This window comes from Erpetoichthys calabaricus, chromosome 1 (genome assembly GCF_900747795.2).
Source record: "Erpetoichthys calabaricus chromosome 1, fErpCal1.3, whole genome shotgun sequence".
Classification (NCBI taxonomy): Eukaryota; Metazoa; Chordata; class Cladistia; order Polypteriformes; family Polypteridae; genus Erpetoichthys; species Erpetoichthys calabaricus.
This window is the reverse complement of record NC_041394.2, coordinates 44,400,511-44,420,823: the sequence shown is the minus strand read 5'-3', so window position 1 is coordinate 44,420,823 and position 20,313 is coordinate 44,400,511. Positions and strand designations below refer to the sequence as shown.

Here is a 20,313-nt window from a genome sequence, read left to right as displayed (position 1 = left end):
TTGGAACATGTAAAATATGTATTTTTTGCTAGAAAATTGTTAAATAAATACCTCTGGACATTGTAAGACGTCCATAGACAGGATGTCCTTCAAGCGGAGTTGCGCTTTTAAATTGAACACAGGACTCTTGACCAATGAATGAGGGGAAAATGCAGGTCTTCAATTCAAAAGCATGTGAAGAGGCTTGACATTTCTTCATGTATGAGTTTGATATTATTTGATGTTGTCCAGTTCTTTTCAAAACTTTGCTATTTCCTTTCTCCACGTAAACATCAGATTATATATTTTTTTGCCCACCACTACAAACTACATTGTTTAAGTAACATATAAAAAATGTAATTTTTCGGTGGAGTATTCCTTTTAAAACACATCAGTCTTCGATGTTTTATAAAAACATTACACACAAGGAAACAATTACAGCTTGCAGAGATTTTATACCTTGTGCACCTTTAAATAAGACACATTAGCACACATGTTCACATAGTAACGTAGAAAAAGTATATCATTTTTAGGTGAAGTATTCCTTTAAACTTACTAAACATGCTGGCTATGACTAATAAAAAGCAGATCCTCTCTAAATGTGATCAGATTTCCCATAAGCCAGTAGTGTTCTCATTTCTGTTGTGATGTGCTAATGGCTCCCGCTAACCACACAGTGACCGACACTAATGTTCCAATCCCAGTAATGTGTCAGCGATGTGGACACTGTCACCAGCCTCTCTATTTACTGCCTCGACGGAGGAGCGCAGGCAGCTTTCTAACTGTTAAGTAAGACATCTTGAAGTCTCCGTCCAGCAAACAAAAAAGTAGAAAGGCTTGCCAAGATACTTCAGCTCCCATAGTGCTTATAAGTCATTTTCACATTTTTCTATTACATTTCATAAAATCAGACATCAGTTTGTCAGTTTTAACAACTCCTCTTACTGTGAACCCATACAAGAATGGTTTATGAGGTAACACTTTAGCTTGGGTACTGCACAAATGCACCTATTACTCATTTGCTGATATATAACAAGACCTTAACAAACATTTCTTTGGGTCTTCAGTAGATGTAGTAGGTTATTCATCTCTGTGCAGCGTGTCACATTGACATGATGGTAAAATGACTTGTTAATATGAAGGATTTACAAGTCTTATACTAAATACGTAAAATCAAGGGAAATGTGTCTCAGTTAAGCCATCATAGATGACTCCAAAGTGACGTTTTGTTAGTAGGTGACATTGCAGAACTGAATAAACACTTCACTGATGCTTTGTAAGTGTTATGGAAACCCAAAGAACCACTTCTGAATGTCTCGTTATATAAGAGTAAATGAGTAATAGATGCATTTTTATAGCACGTAAACTAAAGTGTTACCATTAATGAGAATGACTTAATTGACAAAAGCATGGACTGTCGCCATCTTGGCACCCTATTCAGGGTAACTCAAATCCCTGAAAAGTTTGAACTTTGAACTGTATATATGTGTGTGTATGTGTTTATTTAAAACAGCACGATGGAAAAGCAAATGGATGAAATACTCTTTAGGTCATCTTGCATTACCTGTACAGTACTTTGATACAGTAGTCACAGTGGAAACGGTTGTATAAAATAAAGCCTGATTCATCGATCAATCCATCAGATAGTCACCATTTGGTTTTATCCTTCCTTCCTCCCCTTTTCAGTTGCAAGAAAGGTGTTATATAATAGATATACTCGGAGAGATAGCAACGCCAGTATACAGTATACAACAGATAGCTGTCAATGGGTCAGTCCAATTGTACAGCTCACTATGGCAAAAGAATACACGGAAAGTAATTCAGGAATCTGGGGATTTGATATATTAAATGGGGGCTACTCTATTATTATGATTATTATTATTAGTAGTAGTAGTAGTAGTAGTAGGTGAAGTAATTAAATATTCTGTAGGCTACCCAGACATGCATAACAATAGACTGATTATCAGGCTCCATCACCTTGCCAGAAAATCACATCCCCTCAACTACTAGTACATAAACCCCTAAGTGACCAAGTCAAGTGACCATGTCCTACACCCTTTGGAACTGACCAGAGGTGGTCTGGACTGAACTTCATTTCTTTGGTTAGAATTGCACAGTCCTTTAAGTAAATGGGTCTAAGATAGCGCCATCTACAGGCCTGCCTTAACTCCTTAGCTATTTCAACCTCAGTTCAAGTGCATGTCTACATGTCTGCATGTGTGAGTGTAATGACATTAAATTGTACACAGACATCTACTGTAAGAACTGATCACTTATACCTGTTTGTGTGTGATTGCTTACTTATTGACTGTGTTTGTGAGTCAATAGCTGAGTGCAAAGACTTTCTGTATATCTAAGAGAGATAGATAGATCACTACATACAACAGACTGATCATCGTAATTCCATGGCCATTGCCAGCTAAGTGTTTATAGTATGCAAAGGCATAAATAGCATGCGTCCACATTTTTATATTGTCGTAGACCCAAAATTAGTAACTAAAATTAATCCAGCTTAAAATATTTTAAATAATATTTGGTTTGCATTTAACAAAGGAATGAGAGAAGAAGCCCTATTTTTTCCAGATAGAAGGCTTGCTTTTGTGACACATAACTTTCAGAGAGTTCAAACGGTTTTCCTGAAGCATCTCCTAGTAAAAACACACTTCCATGATATGTTGAATTCTTCTCCTCGAGTCTTTTCGCCTGACTGCTTTGGGAACTTTGAGCTGTGCTCAAATAAAAGAGTGCACTTGGTGTGATACAGGAAAGCACTGAGGTTATGTTCCTATTATATTGCGACATATCTTTTTTATTACCCTTGACAACCCAAATACTTTACAACACAGTCAAGAATATAATAATACTATATAGAATATTCTTAATGAGTATGTAAAGCATTTGGAGAACGGCTAGAGCTCAACACTGCCATGTGTTACCAATACACAGGTAGTGTAACAAATTACATCGCATGTGCAGCAGGTCACTCTGTGCCCTCACAGTGATCTGCGGAGCTAAACAAACATTTCTGTGACCAATGAAGTGGTGATCACCCTTAAATGACCAATGAAGTGGTGATCACCCTTCCTTTGTGTGGCAAAATGACATCACCAAACCACTCCAACTCCTTAAGCCTAAGATGGTGACAGGTTCAAATAGTACCACTGCTTCAATATTTCTGCAGGAGCAAGTCCTTTGCCCTTTGGAATGGTAACTGTATTTAAAAGAAAAGAAAAAAAAGTGATCTATTTAAAAAATGATCTGTGAAGGAGTGGCACCCCACTCAGGGTCAGTTCTTGCCTTAAACAGAGCTTCTGCAGCAGAATCCAGTGCCATGGACTGGCACACTGTCCACAGGTGCTTCCTGTCTTATGTCTGATGCTGCCAGGATAGGGTCTGACCTCCCACACTCCTCAAGTGAATTAACCATGTTTTTATTATCATTTACTTATTAGACTGACACCTTTATCCAAGGCAACTTACAACATTTAGGATGACAATTGCTTACATTGCAGCTGCTTTTCCAGTTGGACCACAGACGGGTGAAGTGACTTGCTCATTGTCACACTCAGAGGAAGTAGCAGGATTTGAACCAGCAACCTCAGGGACTGAAGTCAAGTCCAAAGTCTTAACTACTACACACACACACACACATTGGGTTAGAAAATGTTACATTGTATAAACACACACACCATATACTATATTATATTAATATATAAAATATATATACACACACACTATAAATGTGTATGTAAAAATAGTTATGCTAAATACAGTATTTATATATTATATATACATACATACATACATACATACATACAATTAAAATCTTTCTATATCCATAAATGCACACAAATTTATGATATTATATATATACACACACGTACACATGTATGTATGTATGTATGTATATATATATAGACAGACACTTTCTAGATTTACACATTCAACTGTAAAACGTTTAAATATACTTAAACACACACAAACCTCTCCCCTGTTTTCTGCATGTGTATGGAGTGTTTTATGCATATATGCCTGCATGTGTGAATGTATAAATGGAGGATGTGCAACAGAGCTTTTTTATAGCAAATATGACAGGCAAATACAAAGAACAGCTGAAACAGCAAAGAAAATATAAATCATCAAAATATACACAAGGAAACTGAAAAGTTAAATATAATCAAGTTTTCATTTATTAACAAAATAAGACCTCCCATTTTTTTTTTCATTTTATTTGTTTTTGGATAGCACTGCCATCATCTTGTTGAACATCTTTGGGGTATTTTGTTCTTTGTCAGTTTTGCTTGATTTCTTTCCCCCAAAAGCATTACAAAAAAATAGTATGTCTCTTTCAAATGTACAAATTAAAAATAAATGGAATTTCAAAAGAAAACAGTCAGTCAGTCAGTCGGTCATCAAGGTCGTTGTACCAACAGGTCAGCTCATGCAAGATACCCACAAAAAAAAAAAAAAAAAAAAAAAAAGATAAAACAAATGAGTCAAAAAAGTTGGAAAAAGACAGGAAAACATTTAAATTATATATATCTATATAAAACCAAACTCATTTGTATTTGAGCGTACTTTTCTTGATTCAGGGCGGACTGGATGAAATAATGCATATTTGATATTTGCTCTCTATGAGGCCAAACATACCAAGAAATAAATAGTCGCCAGTCGTAGTGGGGTGACAAACGTTAAAAATCCCAGTGTCCCTCAGTCCCTACTGGTAGCCCAGGGCAGATGCTGACGTCAGTCTCTGGCTGTACAAGGCATACGGAGAATAGTAGGGCCCAGCTGTGGCCGGTAACGTGTGCATTGGCAGTCCACTGGCCGTGGGCAAGTGAGTCTTGCTGTAAGGGTGGTATCTGCTTAGTCCCAAGGTGTGCGGACTCCTCATAGAGAAGGATCCCGGCAACGTGTTTGGGCTGCCTGGCCCGGCTGGAGGGAGGTGGAGGTGGCAAGAGGCTGCGCTGCTCAGGCTGGCGGTGGGATACCCTGCTAAGAGCTTATCTGCCCCTGGCAGGGCAGTGTGGGTCCGCAGGTGGGTAAGAAGTTCCTCTGAGGTGGCAAAGCGTTTGTCACAAGGTCCACTGGCAGACACCCAGTTGCATATATGAGGCACTGGGTCATTTTGGAGCATAAAGCCATAGGTGTAGAGGGGGTGCCCAGACAGGGTGGCCGTGTTGCTCGATGATAAGGCAGTGGGGTGGATAGAATGAAGAGGATGTGTGGGGTATACCAATGGGTAGCCCGGTTTTAAAGAGGAGGATGGATCATGGACACAGGAAGAGCAGTTGCTGCCTGCAAGGTGGGAGGCATTGTGGTAGGTTAAGCAGTACGGGTCCCGGCATAATCCCTGCATGAACGATGGAGGAGAGGCCCCAGTGAGTGGGCTAGAACTAGGATGCTTTCCGGGGACAGCCAACTGCCCCCCCACGAGGCTGGACTTGGCATGATCCAGCCCTGGTACGAACTGAGAAGGATATCCGGCATAGGCCCCCACAATGGACCCATGGTATCCCAAGCTAGAGGACGGCAGCGGAAACACAGAGTGGCTCGTTTTGTAAGGCGACACGGGGGCTACGTGACCTGCGCTCAGGCCGGTGTCTGGTTTGCCCTCGCTGCTGTGCTGTGGGCTGTTCTCGGAGCTAGCATTGCTGGAGTTGGCGCTGGCTCTGGTGAGGCTCGAGTTGGCAATCTGTGCATTGTCCACATTGGATTTGGGTAGTTCCTGCTCTTTTTTGTCCTGTCCACTCAATTCACCGCCTGCTGTTTTGGACTCCCCGTGCTGCGCTTGTAACGGAGGAGCTGCTGTTGGCTGTTGTTGAGGGGAGCCCACCCTAGAGCTGGGTGAGGCAGCGTGCGGTGGAAATGGGGGACAGGTGGCACTAGGCACTCGAAATCCAGCTTTGTCGCCATTTCCGCCTGAACTTGAGCCGCCCGGATCTTTCCGGCTCTCACTTGTCGATTTGGAGTAAGGTTTGAAGCTGGACTTATCCTCCATGGACTGGTGGTGATCCCCACCTGCCAGCTTAAGGCTCCCCCCAGACTGCCGACTACTGCTGGAATCCTTTTCACTGACACCACTGGAAGTGACGGAGTTAAGCTTGGACGAAGGTGGGGGATCCGGCTTGCCAATCTGAGAGCAGGTCTGTGCAAGAAGTGCCAGGGGGCTTTTCTTTGCATCCAGCTAGAATTTGAAAGCAAAAGAGAGAGAAGAATTAATTACAAGTGCCAATCAATGCTACCCAAAGTTTCTAAATATTTTTTTTTAGTAAACTGTGGATTGATTTATACACCTTTTAAGGAAAACATAGCATACTCATCAATCTTGTTTTTCTAACTTAGGGTCATATGGAGATGGGAGAGACTGCCAGCAAAAACATGAGATGCTGTCACCAATTGCGCCATAACAAATCAATCACTTCATCCGATTCAGGGTCACAGGGATAGCACTGGGCGCAAGGCAGTACACAATAGCGGGCACGGTGCCAGTCCTTCAACGAGTCCATTGCAGTCACCCATTCATCCAACCTTCACATCTTTACATCAAATATCTGTTGGACTCTATGCTGTCCAGAATACCGCATGGGATTTCCCATAATTGCAATATTAATATCTATGCGCTTCGTGAAAAGCGCTCCACAAAAATCAATTGAATTGAACTGAATTGGGGCTCAAACTTTTCTTTAATGCTATAGTGCCGTCATTAATATATTCATACAAAACACTCTTTATACAAAAGTGCCGTATATACATATCAGGGGAAACTTAATAAGACGTGACCTTATGGCAATGGTGTGTAATGAATAGCAACAAAAAAGAAAGAAAAATATAAATTTCTATATGTGTATACTGATATAAAGCTCTCTTCACATAATTGAAAGGTTTATGTTTATATCATGATGAACTTAATAAATGAGCTTATGAAAGATGTATGGAATGAATTGCAATTTTACAAAGAAAGAAAGAAAAGATCCTTCCCACCCCACTTCTTCCTAATTTGCCCCTTCGTGATGCGTGTCGCATGTGTCCCCTCCGATTTGTCCAGCCGCTCCGTTTTCAGTACCACAGCATATGCCGTGAAGCATTGGGGACAAGAAGGCAGTCCATCACCCCCCAGACTAGCACGTGTCGGGTTAACTTAGAGCGTCTTCTAAAAGACAATGTTAGCTTATAATTGAAAGTTTTCTACGGGGACCGGATAAGAAGGAAAACCTGGACGATCGCCTGGGAAACCGCCCTCTATAAATGTAATGAATAATTGTTTTTTTTCAAATTCAGATGTCTGGATACTTGCTCTTTTTTATTATTGGGTGGGAGGGGGCTGACGAAGCCGCGTTTTTATGTTCCGAGAGCAAGACAAGCGAAGATAAAATACAAATCGGTAGACTGCAATATAAAACTCCGGCGCGTCTGCGCTAGATCGTAAACCTGTTTATATGCGTGTCTGGGCTAAATCCGGGCATAAAAGTGATTGACGTGCCTTAAATGGGGTGGAAAACTGGTAAATGTACAAGATGATGATCCTTGTGTGAAATAAACGGAACTATAAGAAAGGCGGCGGCGACATGGTGGCGCAGCGCATCGCAGCTCCAGAAACCTGGGTGGAGTTCGCTCGCTCCCCTCGTTTGTGCCTGTATAGTCTCTGGGCACTTTTGTTTTCTTCAACAACCTTATCTGAAGCAAATTATAGGCAACGAAAACTGGCCCAGAAGTAGTGGGTGAACGTACACCATTCAAGCTCGGCGCCTATCTAACACCGAATTCTGCCGAGTTAAACTCGCCACGTTCCTTCAGTTTCATAAAACGGACTGATGGACAGGTGATTGATTTTATTACTCGCATAGCCTTCAATTTCACAATTAACACACGTTCCGTCCCCGTTTAAAGTGTCCGACCTTGCGAAAGGCAGATATAAAAAGCGACAGCCTGACAAGCACGTTTACACCCGCGATCTTTATCTCCGGGTGAAGCAAGTTCAACGTCTCAGATGTCACGTGCGCACAGCCCCCCGGCCCAGGCACAAATCTTATGAGAATTCGGCTATACAGTATTTGAAATTTAACAAAACGAAAATAAAGCAACAAATATGTACATTTTTCTTGCACGCAGACATAAATATTTGAATGTTGGATTATTCCCGTAATAATTATGGGTGGCCGAATTTTTCTTTAATGCAAAAGTACACCGCAGCATATCACCAAAACCACAGACACAAAGACACGTTTTTGCATTAACAGTCACACCCTAAAGGTTAGTATCTGCTCAAGAAGATACAAATCGGAAAACGATAGAAACATTCGAATTCATGATAGCTGTAACAAAACTTGTCATGTCGGCAAGACGGAAAATCCGAGCCAGTCCCTGTTTCAAAAACTTTGGTCCAGGCGTCATTTTCTTTTACAGAATGTAAGAATTGGGTCTTTAACGTTTTCTGATTCTGCGGTTTTCTCTGTGATTTGAGGGGATGCTCCGATCACGGAAAAGAACACGAACGCCCGCAGCGATGGCAGATACTACGAAGCACGAAATGTCATTAACGTTAAACAAGGCGATCGCTTCATGCGCTCTACAAAAACGATCTTTTCAACGTACTGCAAGGGTGATGAAGTTATGAAATTATAATAAATTTGGTCCAATTCAGTTGTCGGCACTTCCGCGGTACAGCGCAGAACAAGATTAGTCTCGATCGCACTGATCTCATGTATCGTATTCGACATTGTGATTGCTGGTGTAAAACGCAAACAGATTTGAGGTAAAAGTACGCATATTTTATAGTGTTTAACGTCAAATCAAGAATATCACAAGTAAAGAGTATTCGTACTACAATAATACATCATCGCGCAAATTCGCATCCCCATTTTCTAAATTAATACTTGAACAGCTAACGCATTCGAAGATGGAGATATAAACACTGTAAAATTGAATGCACCCCAAAGTCTATTTGAAAGGTTTCTTATTCCCCGTGCACAGATGTCAGACGATTTGATATCCCAATTCTAACACTCGTAACTTGAAGGTAGTATTTTATTTCCGAAAATACACACGATGCAGAAAAAACAAACTTTATACAAAATAGTAGCCGTATGCCAAACTAGTAAAAGAAAAGGACATCATATATAAACATAGCACGAGCTGTCTGACGAGTACCCCGCTTTCCCGGTGTGTCCGGCGGCACTCAATTACCTCAATGCTGACCGGGGCGGAGGTCAGCGGCTGGAGGTACTCGGCGTGAAGGAGATGTCCGCTGTGCGCAGTCAGCATCTTGAGCACCTTAATCGGGAGTCGCTTCGCCTGTCTAATAGGATCCGAGGGAGATAGAAAAGAAACGGGGGCGCTCTTCTTTGAGGGTCGGGGTGAGAGGCTGTCGTTCTGGCCGGTGCTTTCCGCGGTCCTACTGTGAATAGATCCAAAAGGAGAATCGTTCATTTGGAGGTTTCGGGGCTGAGGAGCAAGGTTTCAGGCGTGATAAGAGCCCCCCTCTCTCCTCTCCGCCTTCTGCCGCGTCGGGTGTCCGTCCTTTGAACAAGAAGAGTGACCGTCCTTGAGCAGAACTGAGAGCTGATCCGGTGATCGAGCCGAACGTTCCGTCCGCGCACTATGCACAAGTCCACCGCACCGATGTCGAGAGAGGTTCGCACTTATAGTCGCACAAGTCCGTCCTTGCGAAACTGGGACCTTAATCTGCTGAACCACTCATGATAAGCGTTTTAAACGGAGCTCTAAAGAGCCAAGCGGATGCGCTTCTTGCGATGTAGAGGTGCTCCGTTCCGTTCCCTTTCTCTTCAGCTTTTTCTGAACAAACATGCCTCCTAATCCATCAACACTTCAAATATCACAGGATCAGAAAGGCAAAACTTCAAAGTAATTGCGCCGCGCTCCAATCAGCGACAGAGGGTGTGGCCATTTTGCGACGAGCCAAGGGGAATCGGGGGCGGAGACTGTTGCGTCCTACGCCTTCACCAGGAGGGAGGGAGGCAAGGCCGCCGTGACTAAATTGGACTGGGCGGTGGGCTAATGGGCTGTCCTTACACCGAGTCCCGTGTCCTTCGCTAGAAAAAAAGAAATGGGAGGGGGGTGTGGGGGTTAGTCCTGCCCAACCTTCTCATTAGCAACTCCGACCTCCAGCACTTGGGAATTTATTGCTGTTCGAGTAGATTGAAATCGTCTGCACTGGAATACAGTATACTTGTAACTGAGAAGAAAAGGAAAAACGCACCGCTTTTAAATGGTTTTTAAAAATCCATGTTATATTTATTAAACTTGGTATAAAACGCACGTTTTCTGCGGCTCGTTGTATGTCAGCCTGTTCCGTTCAATGGGGGTGCGCGAATGCATAGCAGCCATATATTTAACCCGCGCCTTATCCAAATCCGTTCCACATTTCACGCCAAGGCAAGACAGTGTTAGGCGTATCTCTCGCGGCAGAAGAGTCGATAAAGGTTGTGGACATTAGCACTTTCAAAAACGAGTAGATCAGAGAAAGCTCTGTCGTTCAAGTGACCCTAAGCCCACCTCTTCTGTAAAGCCTGCGCAGAAAAACAAAGGCTGAGCTGAACTGAAAGCAGCAGGTTCTCGGCTCACGTCACACTGGAAGTCCCTGCCTGTCTTTGTGACTTTAATTCTGTTTGCTCTCCTTTGTGGTCGCTATGCTCTCCTGTAATTCAGCATAAAGGAAAGAGTGGCCTGAGACATGGGTGTGCCCAGAACAGCCACTTCTAGTGTTTAATTCAGGCACCTTTTGTCATTCGGGGTGAGCCATAGTTGTGTCAGTTGGCGTAAGTGTTGGCAATCAAGTTATGCCATGTGATGTGTTTTTTAATGTTCATCTCGTTTGTCATCTGCTTTTTCTTAGTTTGTTCAGAGTTTCAGGAATGAGGGAGTGTATGCTTAAGCCATGTCTGTGACTCACAAGTGCATTGATGAGGCACCCCACTTTTAGGGCAGATGAGACGCACATCGGTTCCCATGATCTGTGAGGCACTTGGGGCAATTCAGGAGGTGTGAAGTGCTATGCAAATGGCACCATCATCATCAAGCGATGAATTCAGACATTTTACGAGGGCCAAGTTGCCCAGCTTGATCTCTCCTTAATGGCACCGGGGCCCTGACAGTCCTCACCTGACACTTTTAGGACAGTATCTTTGTCACACTGTTCTTGTCACCCACTCACCACCCATAAACACATTCACACGTCCTGGTGCTTGTGCCTAAGCTATGATGTGTTGAGAACCTCTTAGTACATGAAAAGCAATCCTTTGGTGCACTCTAAATATGTAATGGGCTTCAAATTCACTACAAAATATATAAGGATTTGCTTTCTTTTAGAAATATATTCTCAAACATTTATCATTTCTAACATCATGGTATAAAAAAGATGAAAAAGAAAAATTAGGATGTATCCGGTACCACCACTTCTGTAAGGCAGCAAAATGATGGCAGCAGACGTTTAATCAGTAGGAGAAATGGCACTAATGTTATACGCATTGTAATGTACTATGGCTATATGTAATAAATGTGAGAGTTGATTATTCTTTTCCAAACATTCATGTTAGACTACTTAAAAAGATTTTTGTAAAAAATGATTTTTCATAAGATATTTTTTAATATTAGTAACTAATAGTTAACATAATGTGAACACCTAATACAGATGTCCATATCTCAGTTCGACATGTAATAACAATATAAAAATATTTAAAAATAACACTATTGAAAGCAATAATTTGTCAGATACAATACATATATATTAATAAGTATTACAGCTATTTGTCATATTTGCTGATCATGGGACCGGATAGTGGTGACGTGGGATATGCTGGTTAGACATGCACTGTACTGTGTACATCTACAGTACCATATAATACAATGCTACTGTCTGTGTGTGGGTGTGTGTCTGGCCACTCCGAGCAATCTGATTGGTCAGTTTGGCATTGAAGATGCAATTGACAGAAGATGTGCTGGGCAAGAGAGGTTGAGGCACATGAGTAGTAGTCAGGGCATAGGAGGCATGCTGGGAGTCACCTTCAAGGATGGGGAGTGTAAAAGTGGACAGGAAGCGAGCAAAGCACCTTGAAAAGACAGAGTCTGAGATTCAGGCTTTATGGGAACACGTTTGACAGTGGGAACGCCACGCAAGAGAGGTTCAGACACATGAGGATAATGAAGAAAGGTACTGTATACTGCACGAGGAATGTTGAAGGTATACATAGGGCAAGAGAGATCAGATATTTTTAAAATTATTCTATTACCTGTCTTCGACAAGTAACATGGCTGGTTTGACAACACATTTGAAGTTGAACTTGAGTACCTGTCTTATATAGGTGATTCAAAAAGAACTGAACACTTGTAAAAATGTTTTAATATGTAGCTAAATATTATGAATACAGATACTGCACACCAAACGGTAGACTTACCTTTCATTTTTTCCCACTTTTGGTACTTGAAGTAGTAAAGGAATGCACCCATTGGCGATGCTATGTTATAAAGGATCAGGGAAGAATTAAACTGCTAGATTAATAGGGGCGCATCCTGAAATTTGTAAATTAAAAGAAAAACAAAACTGTGAGAGCTCCTTTACAAACTGGATTAGATTATATGTTATACTTAGCTACTGCATGTTGGAAAATGTTTAATTCTTTTTGAATCATCATTTATTATTTATTGCACAAATTTATAATTTTAATAACAGTTACTAAACTAAAAATCTACAATTGAAGGAAAATGAATGTGTGTGTTATATGAGACTCATTCCCTCCATATCGGCATGGGTTTCCCTCTCACATTACCTAAGATCCATGCATTAAGTTATTTCATGACATTAAATGTGAGCGTTTGTGTTGGTGGACCTGCAATGGACTGCCATCCCATCTGGCATTAGTTCCTGCCTTGCAATTTGTGCTGCTTGGAAGTCTTCACCCAAACACATGACCCTGAAATGCATTAAGTGGACTATAGAATGTTAATTTATGCTTCTGCACTGAATACCACATTGCTGTGCTTACAGAGCCTTAATTACAGTCAGTCATTTAAATTTGAGCACTGGAAGTTGAAATGAAGATGTTTAGAGAGATGGGATTGGATCTCTGGTTTTACAAGATGGGCATACTCTGACGAGTCAGTGGGGTAGTAATTTCAGTACATATAAAAAGAATTCACCCCCTTAGAAGTACAGTATTCACATTTTATTGTTACACTGTACAACATTGAGTCACAGTAGCTTTGTTAATGTCAAAATGGCTTTTTTTATACTGATCACCAGAGAAGACTCTTTCATGTCAAAGTGAAAAGCAGAATTTTGCAAACTAGTCTAAATTAACTACAAGTATAAAATACAAAATAATTGATCTTATACTGTAAGTACGACACACCTGAATCATCACTGGTGCAACCAACCAGTTTTAGACATGACAGAATTAATTGGATGGAGGTCACCTGTCTGGAGTTTCAGTTGATTGTTATATAACTATACCTCACTTGGAAGAGCCAACATGGTGGACTAATCTACACAATTTATACAAAGGAACACTCCAAGCAACTCAATGAGAAGGTGGTTTAAAAGCACAAGTCAGGGCCACTGAATATCCCTTGGAATCAGAGTTAAACCAGTTATGAAGAAATGGAAAGAGTATGGGACAGCTGTGAATCTGCCCAGAGCAAGCCATCCACAAAAACTGTGATTGTGCAAGAAGATTAGTGAGGGAGGCCACCGCGAGACCGATGAGAACTCTGAAGGAGTTTCAAGCTATATTGGGGGAGATTAGAGAGACCATGTAGACAACAACTATTGCCCGAAGCTTCATCAGTCACAGCTTTATGGGATGGTGACAAAGAGAAACTATGTGCATGATGTCTCATCTGGAGATTGCCGGATGGTACACAGGAGACTATGAAGTCAGCTGGACTGAAGACTGAAGTTGAACATTTTTAGATAGATAGATAGATAGATAGATAGATAGATAGATAGATAGATAGATAGATAGATAGATAGATACTTTATTAATCCCAAGGGGAAATTCACCTACTCCAGCAGCATCATACAAAAAACAATATTAAATTAAAGAGTAATAAAAATGCAGATAAAAACAGACAATAACTTTGTATAATGTTAACGTTTACCGCCCGGGTGGAATTGAAGAGTCGCATAGTTTTGGGTGAGGAACGATCTCCTCAGTCTGTCAGTGGAGCAGGACGGTGACAGCAGTCTGTCGCTGAAGCTGCTCCTCTGTCTGGAGATGACAGTGTTTAGTGGATGCAGTGGATTCTCCATAATTGATAGGAGTCTGCTGAGCACCCGTCGCTCCGCCACAGATGTCAAACTGGCCAGCTCCATGCCTACAATAGAGCCTGCCTTCCTCACCAGTTTGTCCAGGCGTGAGGCATCCCTCTTCTTTATGCTGCCTCCCCAGCACACCACCGCGTAGAAGAGGGCGCTCGCCACAACCGTTTGATAGAACATCTGCAGCATCTTATTGCAGATGTCGAAGGACGCCAGCCTTCTAAGGAAGTATAGCCCACTCTGTCCTTTCTTACACAGAGCACCAGTATTGGCAGTCCAGTCCAATTTATCATCCAGCTGCACTCCCAGGTATTTATAGGTCTGCACCCTCTTGGCCATCAGACTAAATGCCCTCTTTGAACAATGCACATTACTGAAGACACACCATCCCCACCATGAATCATGGTGGTGGCAGCATCAGGCTGTCTCTGCAGTAGTCCCTGGAAGGCTTGTGAGAGTAGAAGGGAAAATAAATAAAAATAAGACAGAATACATGGAAATTCTAGAGGAAAAACTAATGTAGTCGGGAAGAAACCTGCCCCTTGGTAGAAGATTTGTTTTCCTGTAGGACAACAACCCCAAGCATAGAGTCAAAGCTACACTGGAATGGCTTCAAAACAGCAATGTTAATGCCGTGGAGTGGTCATGTCAGAGTCCAGATCTCAGTCAAGTTGAGAATCTGTGGCCGGACTTGACGAAGGCTCCTCACTCACAATCCCCTTGCAGACTAACAGAGCTTGAGCAGTTTTGCAAAGAAGAGGTGGAAAATGGCAGTGTGCAGATGTGCAAATCTGATCACAAGGAGTTCAAGGCCTGTCATGGCTGCCGAAGGTGCAACTACGAAATATCGAATGCTTATGCAATCAATTATTTTGTGTTTTATATTTGTAATTCATGCAGGCCACTTTGCACAGATCACTTTTGAGACTTTTTCAATTTCAAAAATGCCAAATGAAATCCAGCATTGCTTCACAATAAAATGTGAAAACTTCCAAGGGGGTGAATACTTTTTAGCGGCACCTGTATATGAGCAGCACCCCAAAGTGCCAATTGGAGTTTTCCCAATTTACCATATCCATTTCTGGGAAAAAATAAATAAATAAAAGCAAAGACTGGGTGTTTAAACAGAGAAATATTTGTCCCAGTCTGCTAGCCCTGTCAAAACAACCCTGAGAGCTGAATTCATTTTATAAAAGGCTGCTTAAATATTAATTTAAGTATTGTAATAAGAAATGCCCACAGATCAACAGAGGAGATAGTTTGCTTTTCTTATTTTAGTCCATGTAAGTCTGCCATTAAATTCATTTTTGAATTGGCATTTGTTTTCTTTATTGACATAGCCTGGTATTTTTTATTTTTTTATTTCATTATATTTCTTATATTATCTTTAGTCAAGAAGGCATATTGGAAACCCAACAGGAAAATCCTATAGGGATTTGTAAGAATTTCAATAGGCTTGAGCAGATTCTCAGCAGGAAATGCAAAAGAGTTCCCAAACAGACTGATAAAACCATCCAGTGGGATTTCTGTATGTATTATCTGAAGGGTACGGATTAGATTTCCAGAGCGCGTTTCATTAGGATACACTGTAACGGCACAAATGCAGTTTGCAATATCATTTTACCCTACAGGAAATCCTACAAAATGTTTATTGATTCTAGCAAGAGAGGGCTTTGAAAAAGATTTGTAATGCAGTCAAATATTGCTGCCTTCATGCAGTAACTGCCGCCACATAAAATGCCTGGCAATATTATTCATCTGACAGAGAAGGCAAAAATAAACGATCCCACTGGAAAACAAATTTGTCGATGTGCTCCGTCCACCCCCGATGTTTAACAGATTATATAGCCGAGGGGTCTGAGGCTCATTTACTGGAAGGCTGCAGCGTGGCGCTGGCTCTCGCTCCCGCTTTTTACATCTTCAGCTGCTTGTGCGCAACAACATGTTGGAAATGGACTACATGTTACGGCTCTGCTAGTTGTGGCGTATTTATTGCAGGTGTCATGTCAAAACAATTGGATAAAATATTACCTTTAAAGACCACGGGGATTTTTTTTTTTGTTCAACGTTGAAAAATAAATTCAATTAAATGAGTGATTTGAAGCAAGAGAGACTGCACGTTCTCTGCTTGCCTGCACTCCCATTTTGTTCTTCTTTAGGAGATATCTGCCTTAGCATCTTTGTTTCTGAACTAAATGTCCGCAAATGCCGTACAGTGCAAATCCCCTGGCATGAGGAATGAAACTTTTGAGGTGCAAGTCTAACCTATGGACTTTGAAGTTTTCAATATGAGACCTGCATGGGTGCAGACAGCTAAAGCAAATCGAATATCTTTTAATGCTCTTGGATGATATCTGAGATCACTGGGTGATTTTGGCTTTTCAGTATCAGACACCCTCCCTCATGTGACTCCGGCCAGGACTTATCATAGCACCGTTTGTGTCCGAGTGGCATGCATTAACCACAAATTGTTAGTTTTGACTGTGGTGGGCTGGCGCCCTGCACAGGGTTTGTTTCCTGCCTTGTGCCCTGTGTTGGCTGGGATTGACTCCAGCAGACCCCCGTGACCCTGTAGTTGGGATATAGTGGGTTGGATAATGGATGGATGAATGTTAGTTTTGATCACCAGGCCCTCTTCATTGCCTCAGTGATCATCTCTTCTTCTTCTTCTGTGTCTCTTTGATACCAAGAATTAGGCTTTATAGATAGACTGACTTGTACAATATCAACCGCCCACCTCAATGGGCACATGCCATGCCATGTTGTGTGACTATGACACTCATTGAACATGTCCTCAAATTTGTCCCTCTCATTGATCTCTTCTAATCTGTTTCTCCTAGGGGATAGACAATTCATTTCTGATTCCGGCATTATGCCTGTCCTGAGCCTGGACAGCTATGTCCCATTTCAAAACATGTAGAACTTCTGTTTCTGCTCTAGTTGACTATATGAAGCTTTTCCAGGTTTATAGTTTCGATTATTTTAACTTCATACTGATTGGAGTTTTACTGGTCAGTTCTGGGTTATGTTCTGTAGACTGTAACGCTCATTCAGGACTGATTTTTTTGTGACCTTTTCTTTCATGATAAGGGATAGAAAACTCCAAAGTGGTGCTTTCAGAAATTTCCGGTTGGAGACGGAACTGATGTCAGTGATTGTTCTCCTCATACTCAGATCTGAGGGCAAGAGAGGAGGTGACATGAGTAACAACACCAACTTGGGTGGCACTTTGTGGTTTGCATAAGTCCACACGATGTACCCTGTACACACATGTCTGACACTCTCTGATCACATTAGAAATCTGATTCCAGGGTCATCCTCTTTTAGGATCAAATTATGAGGTGGCAATTCAATGTTGTTATAAGAGTAGAATGTGACTCCTCTCAGTAGACTGCTTGAAACTATCCATTGAGTTACCTGCCATATTGCAGCAGCTATTCCTTGTAACAAAACCCAGGGAAGAATGTTGTTTTAGTGAAGCAGAAAATAAGAACCTAATACATTTTCTTAATTGTGTTCTTATTCTTCATTTCAACCAGTGTGAAAAGGAGAAGGGTCTGCCATGTTTCCCATCAACAACAGGATAGTTTTTAACCACAAAAGCTTACTGTGAACAGAACAACATAAATAGAGAAGCTGTCTGCATCCTTCCTAAAGTGAAGGGTGTATCCTGATGTGCAGAGTCAATTGTTGTCCATGGCCTTGTCATTCTGGCCCCCTAATCCCAGACCCCCAAACCCAACCCTCCCCCCATACCCCCGGGGCCCCTTCGTCTCTACTTAGTTAAATATCTACAGTATAATCCCTTAACCACCTAATAGCTAATGTGTGGTGAGCGTACTGGGGCTGCCATCACATCATCCAGGTGGATGCTGCACATTAGTAATGGTTGAAGTGACTCCCCACTGTTTATGTAAAGCTCATTGAGTAGTAAGAAAAGTGCTATATTAATATATAGAATTGTTATTATTATTATTAAAAGCTAGTGCATTTACTGTTTTTTTTTACCAGAGCCAATAGGCAATGCCCTTTTATTCATTAAATGGTCAGTGCATGACAGTAAATATGTGGGGATCAGAGAGGTTCTAATGCATGTATACAGCTTAGACGGTACTCCAAAAAGTCTGGTTAAGTTAAAATCACATGGCATTTAGTTAGTCATTGCATAAAATCACAAAAAGAGGGACTAGGGTGCTGAGGGCCCAGCAAGGCCTAAAAAGGTCTTTTCTGAAAACAAAAGATTGACTTGGCAGCTCTAGTCATAATGATGGCGTTGCCGGTTATGAGCTGAAGAACCATCTTCAAAAGGTTTGCTGCCCTTCAGACGCCCAATGGAGGCCAGTAGGCTGGTATCTGGCAGAATCAAGAAGATAAGTTTAAGTAAAGTCTCTCTCTGTCTCCCACTCCCACTCCCTTTCTCTCTTCAAAAGCTGAAAGAATCCATAGGCTGCCGTTTACTTTTTAAGGGAGGAGTGGGGTCAAATGGAGTTCAGGCACAACAGGTTAAGGAGGAGCCATCCATGAACCTCCAAACAAAGCAGAATACCCCGGTGATGTATTGTTGCAAAGTTTGATTAGCATGTGTGTGCAAGGGCCTGGAAAAGAATACAAACGATACCAAAATGAGTGATCTGTGCTATGCATGCGTATATGGGCAGAGTCACCTCCATTCAGCCACTCATTACCAAATCTCTTTAATTCACTTCAGGTCCCTGGCAGCTGATGCCTATACCAGCAGCATCGAGCACAAAGCAGGAGCCAGACCTGGATGGAATGTGTTTCTTCTAGACTGGGTAATGCATGGAAAGCTAGCGGGTCATTTATTTTTTTAACTACTCTCACATTCCAAAGACATAGAGTTTGTGTCTGTGTTAGGTTAAATGATGATTCAAAACTGGCCCTGTGTGAATGTGTGGGCTCTGTGATACACTGGCACATCCTTGTGCTTGATGCCAAAGAGTCCTCAGCATTGGATTAAGTGGGATTGAGAATATTACATAGTATTTTACTTTGAGTCTCCATTAAATAAACACTGATTTTAATTAAATAATTAATGCAGCTTATATACTGTGGTGCTTTTCTAACTACTCAAAGCTTTTCATAGATAGTGGGGAATCACTTCAACCACCACCAATGTATGGCATCCACCTGGATGATGTAACCAGCAGCCATTTTTGTGCCAGTATGCTCAGGACGATGTAGCAATTATGAAGTGTAGCACTGGGAGAGACAGCAAATCAGAGACAGGGGATGATTAGGGGGCCAGTATGACCAGGCCGTGGCTGGCAGTTTAACCAGGACAGTGGGAAACATGCTACTTTTTCAAACGATGTTCAGGGTTATGGGTTAGGGTTATTAATCTTTTATGACTACAGAGAGTCAGAACCTCAGTATTCCACTTCATCCAAAGGAAGGCAACAATCTTTATAGCACAGTTTCCCTGTCACTGCACTGTGGCTCTCTTTCCACTTCTGTGTTGTGCCTGATCAATCTTTTCCATACATCTTGGCCATGTACCTCCTCCCCAGATATTCCTGTTCCTTCAGATCTTCTTTTGCTTTATCCATCCATCTCTGCTTTGGCATCCTTGCTTTCTCTTCCTCAATTCCATTACTCTTTTGCCCACTGTGAGAATAGCGCTATATAGCGCCCGACCCAGCACAGACTGACACAGATGCACGTGTAAAAACACAAGAAAACTTTATTTTTCTTCAGCTGGAGGGCACGTCTTCCCCGTGAACCCTCCAGCAACAACACAGTCCCAACAAGCACTTTCAAATCATCACAACACTCTTGTTTTGCACCACCACTCATCCTTGGCAACCTCGTCCTCTTCCTCCCGATTCTGGCCCTGAGTGGTGGTTGCTGGCCCTTTTTATAGCCCAGCCGGAAGTGTAGAAGGGGCGTCCCACCACACCACGTATTCATTGTCTCTCCTCATCACATGTCCATACCATTTCAGCTTACTTTCCTGTACTTTCTTCCTAGCTCTCCTATTTTTGTTGTACCTCTGATTGTCTCATTTCTTATTTTGTCCTTTTTTTTAACTCCACACACCC

The 20,313-nt window shown here is 41.8% G+C and overlaps 1 protein-coding gene across 1 annotated transcript; it reads right to left on the bottom strand.

The window, feature by feature from the left end:
• Nucleotides 1-4,146: 4,146 nt before the first annotated feature.
• On the bottom strand, nucleotides 4,147-9,803 carry znf703 (zinc finger protein 703). Its single transcript, XM_028798798.2, has 2 exons — nucleotides 9,166-9,803; nucleotides 4,147-6,166 (listed from the first exon to the last, which is right to left on the bottom strand). The coding sequence occupies exons 1-2, from the start codon at nucleotides 9,406-9,408 to the stop codon at nucleotides 4,697-4,699; spliced, it is 1,713 nt and encodes a 570-aa protein (XP_028654631.1). The 5' UTR covers nucleotides 9,409-9,803; the 3' UTR covers nucleotides 4,147-4,696.
• Between the last annotated feature and the right edge of the window lie 10,510 nt (nucleotides 9,804-20,313).